Source organism: Carettochelys insculpta, chromosome 26 (assembly GCF_033958435.1).
Source record: "Carettochelys insculpta isolate YL-2023 chromosome 26, ASM3395843v1, whole genome shotgun sequence".
Lineage (NCBI taxonomy): Eukaryota > Metazoa > Chordata > Testudines > Carettochelyidae > Carettochelys > Carettochelys insculpta.
In genome coordinates this window covers 8,246,238-8,273,313 of record NC_134162.1, presented here as the reverse complement: position 1 = coordinate 8,273,313, position 27,076 = coordinate 8,246,238, and the positions used below count along the sequence as shown (strand labels likewise).

Below are 27,076 nucleotides of genomic sequence, written 5' to 3'. Positions count from 1 at the left end.
GCACCATTGTGATTTCAGGGAGTCAGGCCCTCTGATGCTGATCCTCCCCAGCAGAATCCAAGGGAAAGCAGCAGAGACTTACGTGTCACAGCTTCAGGAGTGATCGGGAACTCTGATCTGGCCTCGCTTTGGGGAGCTGCCGTTCCATTTGCCAGGAGGTTCGGGGACTTGTCATCTTCTGGTGCTTTTTCCTTCTGCTCTGTTGCTGGGGCCTGAGGGTGTGGGGCTGGGGTGTGGCACAGAGCAGACGTTGCTACCGTTGGATTCTGCACGGAAGAAGGGCACGAGATCGCCTCCTGGGCTGAGAAAGAAGGCAAGGGTCTAATTAGTATTGCGAGTCTCAGCTTACCCCAGACAAGGATCCCATGGTGCTGGGTGCTGTACAAACACAGAAAGCAGATAGTCTTTGCCCCAAGGAGCTTACAATGGCAGTATAAGAGACGAGACAATAGAGGGATTCCAACTGACTGCGTAGGGGTACCAGGAACACATTAGACACCTATTCCATCATCCACGCCATCTTTGCAACCCCTAGGGAGTGTGAAAGCACCAAGCTTCCCAGATTCTAGCCTGGGCGCACCATTCACAAAGAAGGAGAGATGCCTCAGCCAGTGCAAGCAGGCACAGCTCCATTGAAGCCTATGGTGCTATGCCAGTTGAGGTTCTGGGTATTTTGGGTGCGGTTTTCAAAACGGCTTAACACAGTCCAACTCCGCTCCTCATGCAAATAATGGCAAAAGTCCCCTGGAATTTGCTAGGACAGTGTTAGACCAATGCCGAGTTCCTCCGGGGTGCAGGAACGATCATGTTCTGTGTTTGTACAGCTCCTGACACAATGGGCTCCTGGTATGCGACTGGGGACAATTCAATAAGAACCTCAGACTTTAATGCCGATAGGGACCATCACGACCATCTGCTCAGCCCTCTTGTATGTTGCAGGCCACACAACCTCACCCATTCTCTCCTACAATAAACCCCTAACCTCTGACTGAGCTACCAAAGTCCTCCAGGCATGACTTAAGGCCTTCAATAAATATCATTTGGAAAAATCCTCCCAGGTTTTCAGAATTCAATTTTTTAAAATCACACAAAATTTCTCAAGTTTTTTACTCCAAAATAGGCCAGGTTGGTTTTTGCTTAAATCCACCCCCTGCTTGTTTAGTAATGTGAAAGCGTAGTGTGCAGGAAGGTCAGCTTGCTCTGAGCAAGGTGCAGCAGTTCAAAACAGTCACAAGCAGTGTGCCCCGCAAGCTGAGTGCTTTGGCAGCCGCCCAGGAGTGAGTCAGATGCATGCGCCCCCCCCGAACAGCAGAACCCCAAGACCTGTGAAACAGGGGAGGCGGCCACACTCCTCCAAAGGTTACTAGAAAGGTACGGCTCCTTCTCACTCACACAGACCAAGCAGCCAGTTGCCACACATCCCAGCTGCAGCCAGAACAACCAGTGGCCAGACTCCTTCAATTCCCTTGGCATCGCTTTTGTCTGGCAGGTCTCTTGCCAAGGGGCCCGGTCCACAGGAGATGGGTAGCCAGACATGCACCCTTGGCACTTGGCAAGAGGGCACGGATGAGGGTGTTTGCCACAGTGAGGCAGGCCTCCAAGGCACCTTCCCCTGATGCGGGGACAAAAGCAGGCAGTGGATTTGGTACGTATGCAATGGGTTTGGCAAATGGACCCCCCCCCCAAATCCAGGCCCTGTGCACTTGTCTGGGGCCCCTTGTGAGGAAAGCGCATGAGGTGCCATTGGATTAGTCTGATGGCCTGGGCAGCACGGTGGAACAGCCGAATAAGGACTTGGCTTGGCTCTGCTGTCATAACACAATATGGATTTCCAGCCACATGGGTTCAGCCTCCATCCTGGCTAACCTGGGGGGCGGAGGGGTGAGCACTCAACAGCAGCCCGGCCTGGCTTGCAGCATCTTGAGCCAGCCTTGGTGTCTGGACACAGCGTGTGTGCAATGTTAAACAAGGGCTGTTCCCCTAGTGCAGGCCTCTTGAGACCCTGTGAACATGAAGAGCCCCCTCACTTTCTTCCGCACGCTTCCCACTCAGCCTAGCAACCTCCTATCCTCCCCTGGCTCCCTTGGCACTCAGAATAGCAACTGTTCACACCACAGGAGCTGAAGGTGCAGCAGCATCGGGGTGGAACTGCACTTTATATAAAGCTAAATTATACCTTCGGTGGATAAAGCTAGACCGAGCACCCATAATTACCCTGACTACAGCAAGCGGTCTGACATGCAGGCGGGCAGGGGCAGAGGGTGGGGAGAGAGAGGCAGGCCTTCGACCCCTCATTATACTCCATCTAACAAGAAACCCGACATGCAGGCAGACCGGGAAAGAGGCAGACGGGGAGGAAGGGAGACAGACCTCACACATATAATTAGAGTGGCCTTAATGACATGAGAGAGGCCAAGTCCACAGGGGTCAGCAGAATCTTCACACTCACTCTAGGGACTCTGGAACAGATCCAAGAAGCTGAGGGAGAGGAAAGCAGGGGAACGGAAGGGACTCATGCACATAAAGCCACTTAATATAAGGAGTGATACAACGAAGGGCAGGTCTACACACCAACATTATTTTGACATAGTCCCAGCGCCTACACAAAGCAACTGCTAGCTCGAAATAGTGGTCGGCTTATTTTGAAACAGGTGAACCTCATTCTATGAGGATGACAGCTATCTCGAAGGAGCTATTTAGAAATAAGTGCTGTTAAGACAGGGAATGGAGCCTATTGTAAGAGAAGCCATAGTACGGCCAATGGCTGTATTTCAAAATAGGCTCTGTGTGTGTAGACGCTGCATTTCAAAACAGCTACGGGCTATTTTGAAATGTGCTTTTCTGCATAGCTGTGTTATTTCAAAATCCTCTATTTCGGGATAGCTCTTCTGGAACAGCTTATTTTGAAATATTGTGTTTCAGGAAGAAGGGTTCTTTCAAAGATGGGGTTTATTTTCAAAAGATCCCCTTCTACGCTGCATTTTTTCTTTCGAAAGAATCTCTTCCAAAAAGAGATTATGCAAATGAAGCATGAGCTATGTAAACCAGTGCCTCATTTGCATTTTCAGTTTCCCTCATTTGCATTCCTCTTTTGAAAGAGGAACACAAGTGTAGAGACAGAGAAAGAGAATGGGGAAGGGTGGCCTAGTGAATAGGCTGTTAGCTCTGCACTCAAAAGACAGAGGCTTGATTCCAAGCTCTGCTACAGACTTCCAATCTACCCAGTGCCCCAGCTTCCCATCTGTAGAATGGAGATAGCCTTTCCTTATCCCCCGGGGGGGGACGGAAAGGGAAGGTGAGAGAATAAAATTCTTTCAGGATGGTAAAGTGCTTGGATCTGAGGGGAGTAACACAAGCACCTCGCCAGTCAGCAGAGGCACAGGAACTTGGGTGAGGAAAAGCACAAACCAAGCGTGATGCTAACCTGGCTGGTAAATGCAGCAGAGGTTCTCTGAACCTCTCAGCCTTGCTAAGCACTGGATGGACTTAAGCCCCAGCATTTAAACACACAGACACTTTTGCTTCACAGCTGTTTTCCACATACCAGCAAAACTGGGCTGATTTATGGTTGCACGCTAACAACGAGATTAAATTCCCTTATGGGATGGTCCAATACAATTTAATAGAAAAGAGTGATCTAGAGGTTTTTAAAACCATACTGCAGAATTTAGCTGAGAATTCGCCTCCTTGCTGCAGAACTCTGTAAGCAGTTAAAAAAAACAGGCAAATAAACAGCGTTCATTCTCTGTGAAATCTTTGAGGTTGTTAGCCATTTCTGCAGAACCCTGTTAGTTTCAGCCCTGTCCACTGGTGTGTGATTTTGGTGGTTTTCATGCCAAACCAGCAGAAATTCAGCCGCATCTGCCAAAGTTTGCATTGAGAATTTGGGTCCAACACTCCAAGTGAGCTGGGGCAGGGAGGAGGAGTGTGTGAACCCCTCCAAGCAGGTGGAAAGGTTGTAAGACTTCCTTGAAAAGCCGAGCTGTGAGAGAGAGATCTGCACATGGGCGTAAAGAAATGAGTGGCCACGCAGAGCTAAATCCTGCAGTAATTTGTCGGGGCATAATCAGGCTATTGTTGGGAGTTTGGATGAAGAAAGACCTGCAAAATTTGTGCTTATCGGCCTGATCTAAAGCCAATAGCAACAATCCCAAAGACTTAAGTGGGCTTCAGTTCAAGCCCCTAAGATTCTCCAGTGCAGTTGTGTAAACCCAGAACTGAGACGAGTGGAATTACACTGTCTTCTTACATGAGTGCTAGCAGACAACTGAATGTGGCCCAGTGGTTATTATTCACACATTTTCTTAGGCTGCTGTAAATAGACAAAAAGCTTACAAAATTGGCTACTCAGAAAGCCTGCAACATAATTTATGATTAGCGGCTTGAGAGTTACATACACAGTTTCCCGTAATTTCACCGACTTTGGTAAAATCATCCCTGGCTTACTCTGATGCAAATGACTGGAAGATGTGACCCAACATCTGAAAAGTTAGTCTTTTAGATAATTGGGAGCTACCACTTAGTGGTGGTGGGCTATCAGAAGATGAGAGAAAGAATGGCTTTGTGGTTAAGACCTTAAACAAAGACTCGGGAAATTTGGTTTCAATTCCCAACTCTGTAACAGACCCCAGGGGCACATCACAGTTCCTCAAATATAAAACAGGGATTGTAACCTGTATTCTGGTAAAATGAGGTGCTTGGGCAGCCACTAGGAGAGCTTCAGGTGCTGCACCGCTGATTAGCAGAATGCCCACAGTGAGCAGCATGTGTTTCTACTGGTGGTCCACATCAACATGTTTTGGTGCATATAACAACATTTATGCTGCCCATGGATTGGAAAAATATTTAGAGGGTACCCTGGGACCAGTTGATGAAACAAATTAAATAATTAAGACCAGACAAATTACTGCAGAAATTAAGTAATTTGTCCCATCAGCTGGCCTTACTAGCAACAGGCAACCTTTTGTTTTCTTTAACCTGCATCCCCTGCTATAGAAACCCTGGATTATATGGTTCTACTCCATTTTTCATCTTTATCCCTGAAACCTCAAGACCTAATAAATTGGTTAGTTTCTAAGGTGCCACAGGACTGCTTGTTATTTGTGAAGCTACAGACTGGCACGGCAGCCCCTTTGACACCTTCTGGGAAGATGTAGCCATGGGTTGTACATTTTTTCAGACCCTTTTGGCGTAACACTAATAGAGCTCTCATACTTCTTGCTCTGGAGAGCGTAACTGCATCATAAACATGTATCTGGCACAATAAGGTGCCCAGTCGAGTGTGACTTGCAGAGCTCTGGGTTTGGTGCCCAAGGGAGATCTGTCTGGATTAGGAGCACCCAGAAGACGAGGAGCTAAAATGTTAACAGCGCTTGCTATCCCACACAGTGGTTGCGAGCAAGTGGCGTTTACCTCTCTTTGTTCAGCCCTGGGGACTCTGATCTATGCGATAAACTTTTGCATAACACACCTGGGAAGCCAGATGCTGCCAGCTGTTGAGCAACCCTCAGCTACCCCTGAAATCCATGCAGATTTACCTCTCTGCTGCTGTAATTATTTGCATTACTGGCAGCACCTCAAGGCCCCAGTACTGGGTGCTTTCTGTATACATGGTTATAGACCATTCCTACCTCCGAGTGCTTCAGGCTGGATTTTTTTTTTAAGGGGCTTGGGCACCAGTCTCATATTGAAATCAGTGGGAGTCAGGCGCCTCAATCTCTTTAAAAGTCACACCCTGACAGTCTAAACAGACACGACAGACACAGACTGAGAAGGGAAACTGAGGCACAACAAAAGGGAAGTCAGCGACAGCATCAGAAATAGAAGCTTGCTCTTCACCCAGCCTAGTACTCTGTCTGCTCCACCCCATTATCCTTTACCCAAAGCCACCTGGCCAGGAACTGTGTTCCCCTACTGCAAAGCCTGACAAAGCTGCTCCTGGCCCTGGAAGCAGACACAAGGCTGAGGCAGATCTGAAATCTTCTGGGGTTGTGAGCAATCTCCCTGGCTAGTTACTGAACCCCTGCAGCAGATCCCAGAGCCATCAATGACCTCAGACAAGCAGCTGGGAGCAGACACTGAGGTGCTGACAAAATGTTCTGGGATTGGCCCTACCCTTTCTCATTTCTTAGTTGTATCCTGATTCACATATGCCAGATAGCTGCCACCTCCCACCAGCCTTCCTTTAGCACTTGGAGCATCTTATCTCCACCTTTCCCTCAAGCCTCAACACCCAACAGAATTATTTTCATCCTCCTTTTACAGGTGGGGAAACAGAGGCAGATGATAGCACTCAGGAGTCCTGCGGTCCATCCCTTGCTTTAATCATCACCTTATGCTGCAAAATAACATCATTCCGACTTCCTCCCCAATTACACTTTCATACACATGCTGACACAGTCTGCAACTCATAATCAGAACCAAGATCAGAGAGTTCATTACTTAAACCAGGATAACAAGCTGGCACTTGGTTTCAGGCAGGTTAATAGATTTCCCTTTCCATTTAAGTTCATGCCCAAGTCCTGCATGATAACAAAATGGAGCACCTGTAGTGTACCATTAATGTTGGAAACAACATAACTGCTGCATAACATTTTTAATATGTCAGAGAGGAAAAATTGAATAACAACAGGGCACAGGAAAGCATTTTTGTTTATAAGTGCAGAGACAATAGCATGCAATAAACATTCAAAATCATGAGTCAGGCCTCAGTCAATCATGACATTGGCTTAAAGAGCAAGAGATTGTTTAAAAAAATGTTGTTTTCATTTGCCTTCTGGTTTCTGAGCCTTCAGGATGCATTTGCATCATATTTTCAGCCTTTTTTCCTGCAATCATAAGGACTAGAGCCTTAAGAAAGGACAAAAGATGAAATATTCCTGGCATCACTAGTCTCCAGAAGCTAGGACTTCAAGAACCACACCAAACATTGCAAGAACTCCCCTGTTGGCTGCTGCCCTGATGACCTCCTGAGGTCCCTTCCAGTCCTAGGATTCTATGATTCTAAGAGTTGCAGGAAAAACAGAGCTGGTGACATGGAATAAAGTGTTAGTCATGTATCCTCACTTACTTCATTGAGCACCTTGTACCATTCATTCAATACAAAATGTGCAAAAATAACACCTCTTACAAGCAGAATGGCATGCCCATTCATTAGATGAAGTTATTTTTGTAGTAAAGGTTGAACCTTTCTAGTCTGGCACACTGTCATCTGGCAACATCCATAATCTGGCATGATTATAATTAGCCAGATGACCACTTATCATGGATATGGCCAAGTTTCCCATGATCTCAGAAAGTTTGTTTCTAGTCCCCAGTCCTGGTTGTCAGTGTTCTGTGCTGTTATTTAGCTGTAATTTACCCCTAACTTTTCTTCTAAGAGCCCAGTAAGCAGTGAAAGTGTTGGTAATGTGTGAGAAAATAATGACCTCCTGGCAAATTCTCTTATTTGGTACAAAGGGCACTGGACTAGAGCAGTTCAACCTGTACTACATTTCAACTAGAGCTATGAAATGTATGGGACGACACTTGGTCTTGGTCTTAGGTAGGATAAAAAGCTGGGTGAGGAGAGTGTTAGATTATGTTTAGCTATTATGATCTACCCAACTTGTCTCACGTCTCCTGTGCAAACAGCAGGAAACGGCACCATATTAGCAACTGGTTGTCAGTCATCAGTTTTGCTGAATCAGAAAGGAATAAAGTTTAGCAGTGAATATTAACAAGGGACAAGCTGTAGTCATCATTAGTTCAGCCAACTTTTGCTCTGACTTCAGGTGGACTTTAGAATGACCCCAGCGTTCACACAAGTCAAGGATCACAACGATGACTGACACACTTTATTCGATTCTGCTTCACTTTCTTTTGTTCTTGTGGGACATACAACAGAGGACGTGTCCAAAAAGGACTCTTGTGCCAACACCCCAAATGGAAAGCTAAGAGGTTTGAATAACGGCCAAAGGATTCAAAGAAATGTAAGGCTAGACAGTATCTCAAGAGATCGTCTAGTGTACTCCTCCTTACTAAGACACGACCAAGTATACCTAGATCATCCCAATGGTCTGCAGATACATAATCTTGGAGTATTCCAACTTGTGGGTACTTAGGTGCAGCTTTAGAAGTCTTCTCATTGCTAATTACTTAGCGGTAAGACCCCAAGCACATCTTAAATACAACACAGGAATGGCTACATTGGACCAGAGCTGCCGTGGAGCTAAATCAGTGTCCCACCTGTAATGTTGTATAGTAACAGAGAGGAAGCCGTGCTAGTCTATACACTATCAGAACAAAAAGCATCAAGTAGCACTTTAAAGACTAGCAAAATAGTTTATTAGGTGAGCTTCCGTGGGACAGACCCACTTCTTCAGACCATAGCCAGACCAGACCAGACTCAATATTTAAGGCACAGAGAACCAAAAACAGTAAGCAAGGAGGACAAATCAGAAAAAGATAATCAAGGTGAGCAAATCAGAGAGTGGAGGGGTGGGGGGGAAGGTCAAGAATTAGATTGAGCCAGGTATGCAGACGAGCCCCTATAGTGACTCAGTGTGATACCATTCGCTAAAAAGGGCAAGAAACCCCCTAGAGGATCATCCAAGAATAACTTTTTCACATGCTCGATAGTCTAGAGGCTAGTTACAGAATATAGAATCATAGAGCACTAGAACTGGAAGGGACCTCAAGAGGTCATCGAGTCCAGTCCCCTGCCCTCAGAGCAGGGACTAAGCACCATCTAGATCATCCCAGTTAGATATTTGTCTAACCTGTTCTTAAATATCGCCAATGATGGAGATTCTACGACCATTCTAGGCAATATACTCCAGTGCTTAACCTCCCTAACAGTTAGCACGTTTTTCCTAATGCTCAACCTAGACCTCCCTTGCTGCAATTTAAACCCATTGCTTCTTGTCCTATCATCAGAAGCTAAACAGAATATTTTTTCTCCCTCCTCCTTGTAACAACACCCTTTGAAGTATTTGAAAGCTGCTATTATGTCCTCTCTCAGCCTTCTCTTTTCCAAACTAAACAACTTCAATTCTTCTAATCTTCTCCCATAGGGCTTATTTTCTAGACTTTTAATCATTTTAATTTCTCTTCTCTGGACCCTCTCCAATTTCTCCACATCTTTCCTGAAATGTGGTGCCCAGAACTGGACACAATACTCCAACTGAGGACTAATGAGTGCAGAGTAGAGCAGAAGAATGATGTCTCGTGTCTTGCTCACAACACTCCTGATAATGTGCCCCAGAATCTTGATTGCTTCCCTGCCCTGCCTCCAGTTAGGTCGGCTTGTAAATTACTGGAATGTGTTTAGGCTTTGGTGAGGAGGTAGTACAAGAAACTATATAAAATAAAAAAGGGAAAATTTCTCCCTAATTCTCTGACCTAGCAGCTGCCTGATGCCCTGACATTAAGAGATGTATTTGGACTGCCACCCTCTGAAGCAAATCTCTTTTTGCAACACTTGGAGTGTTTCGCTCTAGATGCTTCGTTTGACCCATTCCAAAGATGATGGGCTGGGAGAGTCACCATGGTTGGATGCAGACTTACACTCTTCCAAACCTGAAAAGTATCTGCATCTAGTGTGATGGCAAGAGTCCCCTTTGCATGTGAATGAAGGCATGAATTTGCTTGCCATTTTTGTCTTCAACTTTCCCTCTCCTTTAATCTCCCTGGGGTGCCTAGGAAGAGGAAAGATGGTGGATGGAGCGTTAAAGATATATGCTACATAGACATTGTTCAGTATGAACATGCTTCTGTGTAACATTTGGGAACTTTATAATCTGTATTTTGCAGATAAAATGAGTGAGTGGTCTTTCTGGGTACTTTAATGACTCTTTTAGAGCTTGTTTAAGTGATTTAGAATATGGTGGAGACAGTGTTGGAGAAAAATCCTCCAATCCTTTACGCCAGATTGGCGAAGGCAAGGGAGAGAGAGAGAAAGTCTCTTTTGAAAGTTTGCTTGACTGGGAGAAATCCAAATGTCTTATTTACATTCAGTCTGAAATTAATGCACTAAAGATTCTCAGATTCAAAGCTATTCAGAGGAAGGAGGGGGAGAGAAATGCCCAGAAACCACAGCTGAGCACAAGCTAATCAGATAGCGCCTGACACATCAAACACAGCTTTGCTTTCACAGATTTCTACAGCTCTCTGGTTCCACTAATGATGTTTGCCCTAGGGTCTCTCTGCCCATTTGGGTGATGGTTTATAAAACACTTTTGCTGCTGGACCACGAGGCGCTGGGTCACAAATGTTGGTTTCTATGAAAAGTTACTTCAGTAGCAGACACACAAATAACTCGCCAGCACCACGTCAGGGTTATTATTATTTGTTATTTATAGTGCTCCGGTGGGTAGAGACATAAAGGCAGAGGAACTGCCAGATTGGCCAGCCCACAGGCCCTGCTAGTCTACTATCCAGTTTCTGACAATGGTCTGTGCCAACTGCTTCAGAATTACTGCAAGACCTCCTGAATGTAAAATAGAATCTGGCCACCTTGCTCCTTGGCTCCTTGAAAATCCCTCCTTCGGACTGTAAGCACTTTGGGACACAGACAATCTCTCATTGACTTTATGTAGAGCACCCATGGAGTCCTGAGTAGAGTAGCAGACTCTAAGCACTGCTGTGTTACAAACAAACAACAATCCAGGTTAAACCCAAACGGCATCCCACTTCCAGCATGGCAGCATGAAATCCTTTGACGTAGGAAATGCAATTCATGGTTCAGGAGAGCGCAGAAGTCTCAGCCCAGAGAGGCCACTGTATTAGAGGGAGAGGAAATCTGTGTACCTCGGAGCAGACCTCCTCATTCAAATTAAAGAGGCAGAAAGTAAAAGCAGCATGGCTAAATGGAGACATCCGTGGCTAAAACACCAGCTGTTTGGACAACACAGTCCAAGGTATTTCAAGAGAGGTTGAAAACTGGAAATCAGCTCCCTTATGAGACATTTTATTCTTCAGCTATCTACAACAGCTTTGACTTTGGTTCAATTACTTCTGATTTACAACATTGTAAGTGACTATGTCTTCACATCAAAACCTAAGTGTGTCTTTGCATGAAGAGACCTATCTTGATGTAAAATCCTAGCAGAAACAAAGGACAGGTAGTTTTTAATCTTGATTTAGCTAGCTGAGATCAAACCTATTCCCCCCCACTCATCTCAATGTAAAAACCCACCTTCATTTGCAATGAAGACAGCCATTGGTACAAGAATAAGAATCTACATGATGAACAGTGAACCAGGCACAAACAAAAATCATCATTTTCCAATGTACCTGTGCACGACTAGAGATCCATGCCTTGAAAGGGGAAGGTTTGGGGAGGAATTAGAGAGGATGATACAGTAGCTGAGAACTTAGTTGAATCTTTTACTGTGGAAGGCTATAGGAACATTCCAGTCAAATCTGAACAGACAAGAAAGAAGCGTTCTGCATGGAGAAGGTTAGAGAACATCTTGAGATGCAGGAATGCAGTAAGGGCCCAATCCAACAACATTTCTGTGCACTTGTCCCGTGTGTGAACGGCCTCTAAAGGCTTTGCTGGTTCGGTAGATGTGTCAGCAAAACTCAGGATTGTGGTAAAACCAAGGGACCTGAAATCACAGAAATGTCAGGCTGGAAGGGACCTCAAGAGATCATCAAGTGCAGCCCCTGCACTGAGGCAGGTTCAAACAACCCTGACATGAGTTTACCCAACAGGTTCTTAAAAACCTCCACTGACGGGCATTCCACAACCTCCCTTGGGAGCCGATTCTGGGGCTCAGCTTCCGTTAGCATTACAAATTTTTTCCTCATCTGTAACCTAGCTTTCTCTTGTTGCAGATTAAGTCTACTCTTCCTTGTCCTACCTTCAGTGGACATGGGGAACAACTGATCACCAACCTGTATGGAACAGCCCTTGCCATGATAGAAGACTTATTAGATCCTCTCTCAAGCTTCTGTTTTTCAAGATTAATAGACCCAGATTTTTAACCTTTCTGAAAGATCAGGTCTTCTAACCCTTGCATCATTTGTGTTGCTCTCTCCCAAACACTTTCCCACTTCTTTTTTCCAAAGTGGTGGCACCCAGAACTGGCCTCATCTCCCTCAACAATGCCAAATAGAGCAAGACAATTATCTCCTAAGTTGTATGTAGGACACTCCTGTTAATACTTCCTTGGATGACATTAGCCTCTTCCAGCTGCACCAAATTGTTGACTCACATTAAATTTGTGATTTGCTATCATCTGCAGATTCTTTTCAGCAGTATTAACCCTCCCCATTTAATTATACTTCATTTTACAGTTGTGCATTTGATTTTTCCTTTCTAATTAAGTAATTTGCCTTGTTTTTCATAGAATACTAGAACTGGAAGGGACCTTGAAAGGTCATTAAGTCCAGTCCCCTGCACCCATACCAAGACCAGCCACCATTTACATCATCCCAGACAGGTGTTTGTTTAACTTGCTCTTAAATATCTCCACGGACGGACATTCCACAGCCTCCCTGGACAATTTATTTCAGTGTTTAACCACCCAGACAGTGAGTAAGTTTTTCCTAAATTCCAACCTAAACCTCTCTCGCTGCAATTTAAGCCCATTACTTCTTGTCCTATCATCATCAGAACATTCATATTTGCAAAAATGAGCCATGGATATCTACATCCATATCTGCATACCTGTGAATATAAAGCCTATATCTACAGCTTCCCCGGGCTCTACTTACAACCCTATTATCCTGAAGGCACCAAGATGCTAATTGTTTTATTTATTCCAGTACCTTTTGAATTCCAAAGTCTAGATTTCTTTGGGTCCTCTTCATGTCTCCTTTTAAAGGCAGGTACTAAGTTTGTCCTTTTCCAGTGCTTGAAGATTTCACATGTGCTTCATGAAGTCTCTAAGACCATTGCTGACAGTTTCAAGATTTTTTTGGTTCATTCCTTAAGAATCTTAGTATGTATCAATTTCATAAGGCTCTGTCATATTGAATATATGAAACTTACCTAAATATTCTTGAACCAGCTTTTATCCCATTTCAGCTTATGTATCTTTCCCCCTTGTTGTTGTGTTGAGCATCTGGTCATCATTAACTTTTATAGTAAATAAAGAAGCAAAAGAGGCATTAATCTTCTCTGCCTTCTTTATGTCACCAGTTATTAGTGCTCCCCTGCTAAGAAGAGGACCTGCACTTTCCTTCATCTTACTCTTAGTCCTAATGTATTTAAAGAACTTCTTATTGCTTTTTATGTCCTTTGTGCAGTGTAACTCATTTTGTTCCTTTATGATTTTGTCCCTACATATTTGCACCATTCTTTTGTACAATTCATTCATGTTTCCCTTTCTCAGAAGATTCCTTTTTAATTTTAGGCCATTGAAGGACTTCTGATGCAATCCTATTGGCTTCCTCCCATTATTCCACAAAGAGACAAACCCCTGATTGACTTCCCTGGGAATTTTGCATAAGCACAGACTGCAGGATCAGACCCTGGGTCATTTAATACAGTCTTAAAAACAGTAATTACCTTGGAAGCTTGGAAAGCTGATAATGCACGTCCTAGTCCATCCAAGGAGACAGAGGGAACCACAGTTTAAAAAACCACACTACAATGCCAGGACAAATAATGGAGCATCTAGTTAAAGACATGCTGGGTACAGTAATTATATATCTGTACATGATCAAATGAACATAGGTACCGCTAGGGAAAATAGAGCTTTCCTAACATCAGAATCTTAAAAGAAGTTAGCTGAAGAATAGGTAAGCGTGAACAGTGCACATCATTATTAACAGGCACAATAATTTGCACTGATAGAGCCCCTTGCATTCTAACGTCTTGCTAGCCAGCTTAGGGATTTGTACAAAGGCCCAAACTTTACAGTACCTGATCTCAGTGCACTTTATCCCTACAATTTGGCGTTCATTCAGTAATGAGTAGGATGTCTTCATGCCCCCCACCTATTGGTGTGTCCCTTGACGGTTGACCAGCCCGATTCCAGAGCCGCAGGTCTTATCAGAGGAGGGGCAGGTGTTGGTAGCTGTTGGAGGGGTGAGGGGCAGTTTTGCTGTTCTTTTCTTCTTCCCTCCCCCCTCTCCTCATCTGCACTACAGTGGGACCTCTCAGCTTGCGCCACCCCCTCACAGGAGTACCGCTCTCCGCTGGGGACAGGCCTGGGAAAGGCTCTTCCAAGTATCAGCACCAATGCTGCACTTTTTCAGGTATGCCTTCAGCACACCCTGATAGCACTTTTGCTGGCCCCCAGCGCTCCTGCAGCCTTCCTCCAGCTAGGAAAACAGAATCTGTTTTGGGAGGCGCTGATCAGACATCTGAACCAGGTGACCAGTCCAACGAAGTTGTTGGTGAGTGATAATGGCTTCAGTGCCAGTCACGTTCGACTCTTCCAGGACACCAGTGTTTGTGTGCCTGGCCTCCCAAGAAATATTTAGGGTTTTCCCGAGGCAGCACTGGTGACATTTTTCAGGTGCCTTCTGTTGTTGTATACAATCTCATCCCACCTACCTTGGGAGACAGAAAGTTACTTCCAAGGGGAGGGCAAGCCAGAGAGGTTTCCATCCACGGCAACATAACGGAAGAGCTAAGAATAGGATTTTTCAGACTGGAATCCCAGCTCCCCCTCTGCTCTAACCAGTAGATACTACAGCTCTTCTAGAACATGGAGAAGAATCCCAAATTTCTGGGGTGGTACTGAGTATATACAGATGAATCTGGGCTCGGTGTTGTAACACTTAGCTCACCCGGGTCAGGGAGACACGGAAATTAACTCCTTTTAAGAAGGCAACACAAGCCTCATAGGTCCCAGATTGCACAGCTGTTGATCTAATGACTGCAAAAACGTCCATTGATTGTACCATTTGGGTGGAGCCAGGCATTTCTCAGGGAGACCTTACAGTGCCCGACTTGCTGTCAGTGCAAAGGTACATCTGCTCCTGCAAACACATTGCTTTGGATTCTTCGCCTTGGAACCGAAACTTGCCAAACTGGGAGAACACATTCCTGCTCAGAAATCACATCAGCTGCAAGACAGGCGGGGCTGATGGCTGTGCAGCCTGAAGTCAGCTGTTTATCCACAGAACAGGTAGAGCTTGGGAAGCAGCAGGGACAGATTTCCCCACCCTGCTGACGTGCCTGAGTCCTGAACTGGAGAGGCCACATATTGTGATGAAAGAGCAGTCCAATCTCCAGCAAGGTACCACTGGGGATGGGGTCCCCTGGAACCATACACAGATACCTCCCAGCAGTCACCATTCCCAAGCAGGGGAGACATTCCAGCTCCCACTGTTAATTCCTAGGGCAGCTCTACACTACCCTGGAAAATCGACCGGCCCAGAATTGATCCTCCAACGTTTGATTTTGCATGTCTAGTAGGGACATATGAAGTCAACCCCTGTACTCTTTTCTGTTGACCTTCCCCAGTATAGACCATCAAGCTATCCGAGCACAGATATGTTGCTGTCAGCTATGCAATTGCTGTAGCTCGAATTGCACGTCTGTGGTTGGCTTTCTTAGCCTCGTGTAGACATAGCGCAACCCTAGGTGGATTCCTCTTTCAACTATTTATCCTGCTGCTGAAACAGAATGCAACATGCCAGTCAAAGGGTACTCATCAAGCAAAAACAACAGTCAAGAGTGGTCAATTCAGAGCCCTCACCGTACATCCTGGGTAGAAAATTCCAAAGCTCAGCCCAAAAGATTATTGTCCTAAATCAGAAGCTGCAGTCTGCACACATTCTCTCTAATCTTAAACTGCCTTTTCCAGGGAGGCAGACATCACTGCCATGCCTGGAATGTGCAAAACAAGGCTGTATACCTGAGTAGGGAGAGCAATAAAAATTCCAAAACCGTCCCACCAGGAAGGTGCACTAGGTAGAGTTGGGAGTGGGGGGAGGGGAGACAAAATCTATGAAGCCCAGGTGGAAGGTCAAGCGGCAGTCCCTTTATCTCGCCATTCCTTGTTGGGAGGGAAGGAACTCAGTTCTCAGCCAGATTTCTCTGCAGCTGGCTGGAGACATAACGCTTTTCTTGTACTCTTTTGGGCACACGTTTCCTGTCGCCTGAGATGAGCCAGGGCCAAATCACTGGGTCTGGACTTCCAGGTGTTCGGAATCTGCACCTACTTCTGGAGTCATACGGCTGGACACTATCACCCTCACTCTCAGCAGGTTCCAAGTCGTGCAGCTCTGTTGAAGTCAGGGGTGATGGGATGGTTTTCACTTGCTGAGGCTCTGACCTAGTTCTCTAAATTGAAACAAACAACAGATTCGACTAGCCAGGCGCTCCGGTGTTAAGCTTTTCACAGGAGCTAGCTGGCAATCAGAGGTGACAACAAGAAGCCACAAACGCCAGCAAGTAGAATATTTCAGAACCTTGGCAATGGTTTGGGTGGAAAGGCCAAAGACTCTCCTTATTTTCTTATTTTGTACTGGTTCTACCCTAACTGAGAACAGGGCCCCATTGCGCTTAGTGCTGTCTGTACCCATACGGTACGTCGACACCGTATGCAAAAACAAACCACTGCAAGCAGGGCTGGTGACAGACATCAAAGGACCCTGGGGAAGGTAAGTAGGGGGATGACTCTGGGTCTCCTGGAAGGGGTGGATCCTCAGGTGGAAGGGGCGGGGCCAGAGCTAGCCTCTCCTACCCAGGTCTCGGCACCATCCAGACCACGTTGTGCAGGGTTGCAGTAGCAATTTAAAGGGTCTGGAGCCCTGGCCACTGTGTTGCCATGGGAGTGACAGACCAGAGTCCCAGGCCCTTTTAAATCACTGGGCCCGGGGGCAGCTGGTCCCTGCACCCCCAAACTCATCAGCAGCCCAGTCCACAAGAGTAAGCCTCAGAGTCCTGGTCAACTGACCTAGCCTTGCAGGGCTTGCACTGAAGGGACAAAACTAGCAGGGCACACATCTGAGCTCCGTCCAGAGCCTGGACTCTGAGACCCTCTCCATGGCTCGGTTACAGGGCCTAGGAGAACATCTGCACTGCCTGGTTTCGGCTTGTTCAGAAAATCAAGCCCCTTTTTGACGTCTCCCCGCAGAACCCCTCGGGCACGGAGGAACGCTAGAAGAGTGGCCACTTTTGAAAACGTGGGCTGCTGCCAGTGTTCCCACTTAGCTGAGCACTTGGGAAGCTGCCCAGAAGAGACTCAGGTACTGCCCAGCTGATTAGCAGAGCACTCACAGCTGGCGCCATGCGTTTCTCCTGGTGGTGCACATGCACGCATGCCTTGGTGCACATCACAAAATGTATTCCGTCCACAGATGGAAAAACTTAGAGGGAGCCCTGGCTGCTGTGACTTGCCACGGGGAGATGCTGAATCAAGCGCAGCAGTTCCAACACAGTGGTTCCACCAGTTTGGACGCAGTCTCCACCAACTTCCCATGCTGCCTGGTGTTCAGCAGCCAAGGAGAGGACAAGTCCAAACACAAAGCCATCAAAAAGAAACAAATGATACCCAAAACCTCAGGCCCACATTGAAATTAGGCCTTGACACCAAACTCCCCCCCAAGGAGGGGTCATAGTATGGTGCTCACAGATGGAGAGATCAGAGGCATCTCTTATTAGGAAAACAGGAAACATTGCAGAAAATGCAAAAGAGGCCGGGTTTTTCATTTTGGTTCTGCAACTCACAGGATCTAAGCAGGCGATTTCAAAGGAAATTCAATTAGAAGCTGGAGGAAGAATGTGATGCTCCAGTGGCAAACAGCAGAGCCCAGTTGAGGGATTGTTTTGCTTTGAAATTGGAACCTTTGAAGAGGCCAGAAAGTGTCTTTTTTATTGTTGTTGTTTGCTTTTAATTTTAAACAAATGCAGCAAATTTACTAATTACAATGAAACTTGAAGGAGCAAAATATAGGTGACAGGCTTTTGCTGTGGGCAGTTTTTGTTGTTTTTCAAGGGGGTAGCAAAATGAAAAGAAAATGGTTGTTTCTAATTTTTTTTTTAAAGAGGCTGTTTACACACCCATTTTGCAATCAGGTTACTAACCTGGGCACCAGCTTTTGGGTGGGGTGTCTCAAGTCAGTTTGGAAAAGAGTTTCTTTTCCTTTAGCTTAAGCCTGTTCCTGATCTGTGCAGTAAGTGATGGAGCAGATGGGCAGAGTTGGAGAAAAAGATGTTTGCTGCCCAAGCAGAGAGGCCAAGGGTGCACACTGAGAGGCCTGGCCACTAGTTTGCATCCCTATGCACCAAGGTTCACAAAACCAAGGGCCTGGCTGAAATCTGGCACTCCTTGAATAAAACCAGGGCTAAATCAAGTGGATATTGGGCCTGGGCCAGAAGCAATGAATCTGTCACTCCTGGGATCGAACCATCACGTCTGGGACCATCTGTACCAGCACACAGTTCCCCACAAAACAGGGGGCCCAGAGCACTATAACTTAGGCTCTGTATATAGTCCTACATAATTCTCCAAAACAAGTAACGTAAAGTACATAAGAACGGCCACACTGGGTCAGACCAAAGGTCCAGCTAGCCCAGCGTTCTGTCTTCCAACAGTAGCCAATGCTGGGAGCCCCAGATGGAATGAACATAACCGGCAATCGTCAAGTGATCAGTCCCACAGTCCATCCAACCATGGCTTTGCACCAGTTGCATTAAAGGCAATGTTCTTCTGTTTTTTTGGTGTGCCAGGACTTGCTGGTACTGAGTACCAGCACCTCAGCAACCCCAGCCATGGGATTGGCTGCAGGTGGGGAGAAAGCTGAGTACTGGCCCCTCCTTTTGTTTTTTGTTTTTTTTGTTTTTTTTTTTAAAAAAAAAAGCAACAACAAAGGCATTGTTTAAAGGTAGGTCCATCCTGGAACTGGAGGTCAGCTGCTATTGCTATTGCTATCACTCCTGGTTTTGCTTAAAAAACAAACAAACAAACAAAACTAGAGCAATAGGGCAAACACACATTCAGCAGATTAAAGACTGGCTGACTGATGGGTCTCAAAATGGAATTGTGAATGGGGACAGCACCATCCAGCAGGTTGTGTTTCCAGGGAGGCCCTGCACAAATTAACATTTTTGTCAATAATCTGGAAGAAAACGTCAAATTATCGCTGATGACGTTTGCAGATGAAATGAAGTAAATGGTTAAAAAGAGAGAGACGGAGAGAGAGTGGTAAATGCTGAAGAGACCAGCTCCCTAATTCACAGCAAGCTCGATGGGTCAGCAAGTTGGGCACATGTCACAAGGTGCAAACGTAGACATCCAGGAACAAAGAACGTGGGCTGTACTCATGGACGATGGGTAACGTAGTGCCTTCCCCAAACTGCCTACACTCTCTGGCTATCTGGGCAGGGCTGGGGCTGGGGCTGTGCTGGAGCCATGGTGTGGCTGCCCAACCACCCTGGGAGGGCTGAGGCTGGTGCTGGGGCCACAGCATGGCTGCCCAGCTGCCCTTGAAGGGCTGGGTCAGGGCCAAGGCACAGCAGCCCACCACCAGGGAAAAGCTGGGGCTGGGGCCAAGGCACGGCTGCTCAAGGACAGGCGGCGTGGCCATGCCACCTGCTGGGACAATGGATACTACAGGGTCTGGGCTTGGCTTCATGGGAGGGAGGTTGCAGAAGGGGTCGAGCGTTGGCCAGAAGGGGCAGGGCCAGGATCTGCTTTCCCCAGCTAGGTCTTCGCTCACGCCCCCGATGGCCACACTTACACAGTGGGGGACTCTATCCTGGGAAGCAGTGGCTCTGAAAAAGAATTTTGCAGGGGAGGTATTGACGGATAATCAGCTGTATATGAGCCCCCAGTGCAACCCAATGGCCACAAGAGCTCATGTGATCTTGAGATGTATCAACAGGCATCGCCTGTAGGAGCAGAGAGGTGATTTTACTGCTCTGTTTGGCACTGATGCAACTGCTGCTTGAATATTGGCTCCAGTTCTGGTGCCCTCCATTGAAGGATATTGATGAACGGGAGAAGGTTCAGAGAACAGCCAAAGGACTGATGACAGCATTAGAAAACCTGCCTGGTAGACTGAAGAGCTCAGCCTGCTTGGCTTAACAAAAGGAAGGTTAAGGGGCCACATGATTACTGTCTGTACATATCTACATGGGTGACAAATATTTAATTATAAGCTCTTCTGTGTGGCTGAGAAAAGGTTTACCACAATCTCAAGTTGGGCAGTTCAAGCTAGACAAAGCCAGACGGGAAATACTGTGGACATTTTTAATGATGAGAGCAATTAACCAATGGAACAACTTACCAAGGGGGTGTCGCCGATTCTGCATCGCCCGTGAGTTCTCAATCAAGGCTGATTGGTTTTTCTGTAAAACCTGTTATATCTAGCCCAAAAAAAGAGTGCTCCGCTCTTGGAAATACTTGGTAAAAGTTCTCTGGCCTGCCTTAGACAAGGTGACCACACTTGCCCCTTCTGGCCTTGGAATTTATGAGTCCCTCCTGGTGCTAGTTCGGATTAAGCTAGTGCGCCATAAATAGCACAGCCGTCATGGCTGCACAAGCAGTGGGATGGATTAGCCATGCCAAGAGGTACCTAAGCTTTCGGGTTGTGTTATGCTTGGCATGGCGAGATGTTCTACTGCCTGCATAGCTGCAGCAATGCAGCTATTTTTAGCGTGCTGTATCGAGCCGAGTGGGCGTGGGCATATCCGTCTAAGAAATTACACCACCAGCTGTTGTGTAGACATAATCTAAACCGGTTTCAAGCTACACCTGGTGTTAAACTGGTGCAAGTCCGCTGGTAAATGAGTCAAGTACAAATCTTGCTGACAAATTGTTGGCCCATCTGAGTTGTAGGTGAGTGGGCAGAGCCCACTGACGCAACAAAAAGCCCCGCCCCTCTGTCAAGGGAAGGGCACGGCACCCACAGATCAGCCACTAAAACAGAACTGAAAAGCTGTCCACTGAACTACTCCTGTGCCCGCAGTCCTGTGCGCAAGCTTCCCCACAGCAAATGTTTCTGAGGCCTGGCTCTCGACTGCCAATACATCTGGGGCACCCTGGAACTGGGTGCAGTGTTCCCAGGAAGGGAAGTGGCACCCCAGAACTGGGCGCAGTGTTCCCGGGAGGAGGGGAGAAACCCCAGAACTGAGTTGAGTGTTCCAGCAGAGGGTGTAGACAGGATCATGGTTTGCTCATACAGCCAAAAAGCTGTTTGAACATGGCAGTGTCTTGCTAAAACCAAATTATCCTGGTTCTGGGACAGGGAGAAAAGGAACCAGGGGAGTTTGTTCATTTGTCCCCGAGTCCCAGGAAGCCAGCAGGTTCCAGAAGCCTCCCACAGTGCACTGCAAGAAAAATCCCAGAGGGCAGAGAGTGTCATAGTCAAAAAGGGCTCCAAGGGATATCTGTCAGGAGTGCCTGATTCACAAGGGAAGTGGTGCAAGCTGGCACAGACAAAGTGGCGTGAATGCACTCTTTTGAGCTACATATACCAGGTTTTACAGGGAAAATGCCCCAATATGGACAGGGCCTGCACTCCCAGTGCCCCCTCCACTGAGTTTGACTGCGGCACGGGCAGAATGACAGACTGGGCAGGGCACCCTGTGGCAGGTTAAATCAGCAGAGCTCCCATCTCCAGATAAGCTGAGCTCCAAGGGAGGCATGTGCAGAAGCCTCTATGAAAGGAGCATTGTTGGGGCCTGTCACAGGGGCTGGGTCTGTGGTCCAGAGCAGCTGGGCTGGCGCCTTGAGACAGAACTGCTTTCATCCCCATGTTACACCTCAGGGCAAACTCACTGTGAATGCTAAAAAAAAACCCCACTCTGTGCGTGTGTCTATGTCAAGTACACTCCCTTTTCCCTGACTCAGACCGAAGAAGTGGCAGAATTGCTGGCGACCCACAGCCAGGCTGGGGAGTGAAAGCCAAGGGGGAGCCAAGAAGCCAAGTGATGTGGGCCAAAACCTGCTCTGTGTTGCGCTGGGGAGTCACTGACAGCTGGGACTGCCTAGGACAGGAGCACGGCTGAGGGGAGAGCGAGAGAGTAGGAGCACAAAATATGGAAAAAATTCAACCGCAAACCCAATTTTTGGATGGAAAATGCCTCCCCCATCTCCCCACCCCCCAAATCCCTCTCCAATATTCGCTTCTTTTCTACAGTTTGCATTTTGCCTTCAGCCCCTCCCCAAGGTTGTTTCATTTGTCTCTGTTTGGTCTGGTTTAACACTGGAAAGTAATAACTGGAGGGTTTTCTGGGTGAAACAAGAAAGTTTTCTTTATTTCTCTAAAAAGCACCCTCCCTTCCCTTCTCCAGATTTTATATTGTCTTTAATGCTACATGAGACAACTGATATTTTCCTACCAGCTCCAGGGAAGTGAGGGAACAAGAGAGGCCTGCAAAGTATTCAAGTAAAGTCATGGAAAGACAGGCACTATAGGCCAACATGCTGCTATACCAAGATGGCATCAGAGTACAGGCCACCTGTGCTCACTTGTTCACTGCTGGACATGAAAACCGAAGGTCCCATCTTTCTCTAGTGCTGCTCTTTGGTAATTCAAAGGGGTTGCATTGATAGCACCTAGCAGGTGCTCAATCCAGCCCTCCTGGCGGTGCGAAGATTGCTGGGGTAACCTGGGATCCATCTCCACAGATGGGAACGCACATCCCAGAAGAAATATGGAGGTTGTGTCATTTTTCACATGGTACAACCTGCACGGTTCCATGCTTAGTGACCAGGAGTAAGAGGCGGGGACCTATATTCTGTCCCCAGCTCTGCCACCAGATCTTTTGTCTTGAGACTCCCTGCATGTCATGCTCTCCCTGCCACCCATTTTATCAACTTAATCTCTTCAATTTAGACTCTCTTATGCTGGAAAGGCTACTGAGTTCAAATCCCCATGACCAACCACAGGCATAGTACGAGGGCGGAAGGATCTCTGGAGGAGGCTTCCCAGGAGAAAATGCTTCCGCACTGAAATGCCAGCAAATAAAATGACTCTGTCCATTTGTCGGCTCCAGAGTGCCATGCAAACCAGGACAAAAATCCTTGCAAAGTAAAAGGCCACAAAGACCAGCCACTCTTCTCCCGCTGGATGGAAGATATCATCTCACCTCTGCACAGAGACTTCAGAATTCAGTCCCCTGCAAAGAGCAGGCACGCTCTCCTCTCCCTGCCAAACCTCTGCTATGCAGCAACCTACAGCGAAGCTGAAGTCCCATGCAACCTTCCCCCACAAGCAGGGATGGGACCTAGTGGTCAGGGTGCTAGCATGAGACGTGGAAGACCTGAATCCAAGAACTTGCTCCATCATCAACTGCAGATGAGTATGTCTACATTGTCTGGGTAGACAGAACTGCACCAGTGTACTAAACACGGTTGTACAGATGTTGCCGCATCAGTAGAGGCTGGGGCTGATCTCCCCAGTACAAACCCACCCAGCTCCACAGATGTTGCTGTGGATTGCTCACCCACCACTGAAATGAATCCACCTCTAGGGTGGAAAACAGTGGCTCCTGATGCATAGAATTCTTCCCTGACACAGCCAGCTCTGGGGTGGAACACGTCAGCGGTTGATCAACAAACAGCAACACCACACAAGAGTTTGGGGCAGGACATGCGAACAGCTGGGCGAACAGAACAAGAATTTGTGTTCTGTGAAATCTGGGCCCTGACACGTTCCAGGCTAAGTACATCAATGGTGTTACAGCAGGAATGAATTGGGTCTCTCAGGCGACAGCTGCACTAGAGGGTTTTGTCGATAAAACCTGCAGAGTGTCTACACACAAAACGAGTTTTGTCTACGGGCTGGTGACAAAACCTGGCACTTCTGCCGACAGCATTCTGCCTCTCCACCATGAGGAATAATGCCTCTGTTGGTGGTTTCTGGCAGCCAAAAAGCCACGTAGATGCTCCAGGGGACCCCCTGTCGACAGACAGGGCGCTTCTGGGTCCCCATGCAGCCCTGTCTGCTGTGCTTCCACTTGGCCATTCTGTTGAGAGAGCAGCCAGGCAGTCTGACCACTCTGTCAGCACAGTGGATCAACAGAGCTACCTGCTTTTGTGCCAGGACGTGATCTGTCGACAGAGGTTATGTCAGAAGAGCTCTTCCAACAGCAACTTCTGTCAACAGATGCGTCTAGTGTAGACACAGCCTTAGCGTCGCAGTCTGATGGCACACGCAATGGGTTGTTTCACTTGAAGCTGTCAATTTCCAGCCTTAGCTTGCTCCTTTCAATCAGCCCTTCAGCGTAGTTTCTGCAGGGGAATGTCGATAGAAGCCAATCGCGCTGACAATGGAGGTCCACGTAAGACATCCCCTGACAAAGCCCAAGACTCCAGTCCAATCAAGGTCCTCATTACAGCACATACAAATGGTGTTCGGGTGTTGCCATAATTAATGGGGAGGGACAACTTTCACACCGTCGCCTATAGCGGAGGCGGCGTTCCACAGCGAGTCGTATTAAATCAGAAGAACGCTCACTGCATTTCCTACAACTTGCTCAGAGTCAGCTGGCAGAGAGACGCTGTTGAGTAGCCTGGAAATCTCTTCTGGTCAAACCAATAGCTCCAAGCCAAGAAGAGGTGTTTGCCAAGCCAGTGAACTGCAATGAACACAGCACGATGTATGGAAACAGACCAGGGCTCTCACCGGTAGTGGAATTTCACTGGATCAGCTCCACATGGCAGGAGGAATTGGAGGGAATCAGGGATCCAGTGAACCCATTTATTTACAGCCTGATTCTGATGCCCCAATTGCTTTTGAATAGCTTTTACTGGTGTCAGTGGGACAATGCACCAGCATTCCCCGTAAACTGAGTGCTTGGGTGGCTGCCCAGGACAGATTCAGGAGCTGCTCAGCTGATTAGCAGAGTGCCCACAGCCACTCACGGCTGGTAGCCTTGGTTTCTATTGGTGGTGCACATCCACACATGCCCTGGTGCACAGAACAAAATTTATTCCACCGAAGGGATGGGAAAAAATGAAAGGGAACCCTGCAGAGCACCACGTGCCATGAGCAAGGGTGACATGATCAGGCTCTGATCCACCCAATGGTCTCCCAGTGATTTACCAATAGGGCACCAATCCTCTCTGATTAGTGGCCAGACTGTGGGTATTGGATGGAAGCCCCTACAGAAAGCAACACAGACCCTCTGCCCTCTGATTGTGGGGCTGGAAGGCAGATCTGGGGAAGGCATAAAGGAGAGGGCTTTCTCCTGGTACTGCACAGGGACTCGGGGATGTGTTTAAGTTTAATACGATCAGGGCCTGGAGCTAGGGAGTGGGGAAACTGCAGCTCACAAGGAGCTGGCCCAGGGCCAAGAACACGGCTGAATGGAGACAAAAGTTCTTGTGAGAAGCCAAAGCTCCAGTGCAGCTGCCTGGGGGCTCCCGCGGCACAGTCTGCAACACAGGCAGGAGGCAGCAGAAAGAAACCCAAGCTCCGTTCCCCCACCAAAGCACTTAACGTCCCACACAGCCAGCGTGCAAGAGCACAATAGTGCTTTTGGCAAGAGGGAAAAGATGGGAAAGGAAGTGGTGGGCTTTAAGCCTGGAGGTGAGCCCCTCGCCAGTACGTCTCTGCAAGGCTGAGTCTGCCTGCTCGTTAACCCTCTCCCCTCCACCAGCCAGGAAAGCAGCTCGGCCAGCCCCTTTAATCCCCAATGCCCTTGCTCCCACCGAGCCTGGCTTTAGAGATGGGAAAGTTACAGAAACTTTGCTGGAAAGTTTCACACCCACTTCCTTGTCTCACTAGCAAACCCTCCTCGCCCCCAGCTCTATTAGCTTCACTGGCTCTTTGGGGGATTTTCACCAGCTGGAGTTCTGATACGCACACAGGGCAGACCAAGTGAGCCCCTCAGCTGGTGTAAAGCAATACAGCTGTGTTAAACTCAGTGGAGCTGTGCGGATTTTCACCAGCTGAGGATCTGGCTTACTGTGTGCTCCACCACAGAGAGCTACAATTCTCTTTATAGTCAACCAAGCTGGGCAAAAATTTATGCTTAAACAAAAAGAACTGGGCAGCATATGGCTCCTGCAAACAGCCAGCTGTACAGCTAAAGCAAGACAACAAAAGCCTCTTGTGCTTACCTGTGCTTGTGGGTAGGAAGGGTGTCTGATCCGGCACGGGGTCTCCATGGAGCGAGTCAGAATGACTTGGGAGATCGCTTCGCACCTGGGACATCTGACTGGGACCTGGCAGACACACCACATGCAGAGCAAGAAAGAATGAGAGAGAAACTCACTGAGGATTGCTAAACAGCCCCAGCCATGAGGAACTCTCACATGGAATGAATCAGCGTGAAGGCTTTAGGTGCAGGGACGGGAGACGAGACAGATACCACACAGCCCCAAGAAGGGACTCACCCGGACAGGACACCTCTCCCCAGACTGCACATCCACATGCACAACAGTCCGTTTGATCAGTCAGCTGCAGGAAAGCTCCAGCTCCGCATAAGCTTCCCTCCAGACACACATAAATCGCAGCTGCATTGAGGAATCCTGTGATCAGCCAGTTCCCACCCCCAAGAATACAGAGACACATTGGAGGAACTCACTTTGTTTTACACTTTAATGGAGCTCCCACAAGTTAAGTGTCATCCTAGCCTCCTCTCCATGGGAAGGTCTCGGCAGCTGCTGTCTTCTTCACACACTCCACTCCCCCAGCTCTCTGCACCTAGATTTCTTCAACTTGTCTTTCTTTCTTCCTTTGTCTTCAGGTATTCCTTACAAGTGCCCTGCCTGGTGCCTTGTCCCAGTCAGGAATGCCCTGCAGTTTCAAATAAAGAGGACACGTTACTTCGTTATCTTTGCAGCTCTTTCTTTAGGGCAGTGTTGGGTTACAACTGGACAAGGTTGTGCAGTCTATCCCCAGTCTGCAAGCTCTGCCTCCCGTCTCTCACACAGGAAATTGCATTCAGGGCAGCTGATTACCCAGTTTCCCTCATGCTGGCGATATTTGGAGTTCATGCAACCTATAATAAGCTGGATTGCACTCCAGTTTAAAAAAAGCAGCGAGAACAAACACTCACAAAAATCCACCAAGCCACTTTAAGAGGGGATTTTTTAAAAGTTGGGTTCTTTTCTGGGGGGGACTGGAGCTGAGCAGTATAGCAGGGGGAGAGGGAAAAGGGGGACAAGCTTACAGCTCACCTCTTTGATCGCCACATTTTTGAACCCAAATTGATTATAATTTGTTTAAAGGA

General features: G+C 47.5%; 1 protein-coding gene across 2 annotated transcripts in view; it reads right to left on the bottom strand.

The window, feature by feature from the left end:
• The window catches only part of MDFI (MyoD family inhibitor), a 43,422-nt gene extending 16,760 nt beyond the window's left edge, over positions 1-26,662 (bottom strand). Inside the window, exons 1-3 of one of the 2 annotated variants that reach the window (XM_074977571.1) lie at positions 26,429-26,662; positions 25,962-26,066; positions 83-301 (exon numbers count right to left, since the gene is read on the bottom strand). In XM_074977571.1, the coding sequence (XP_074833672.1) occupies positions 83-301; positions 25,962-26,055 (313 nt within the window). In that variant the 5' untranslated portion in view covers positions 26,056-26,066; positions 26,429-26,662. Of the gene's footprint in view, positions 1-82; positions 302-25,961; positions 26,067-26,237; positions 26,318-26,428 lie in introns of those variants that run through there. The other variant, XM_074977572.1, reaches the window with a different exon arrangement.
• Between the last annotated feature and the right edge of the window lie 414 nt (positions 26,663-27,076).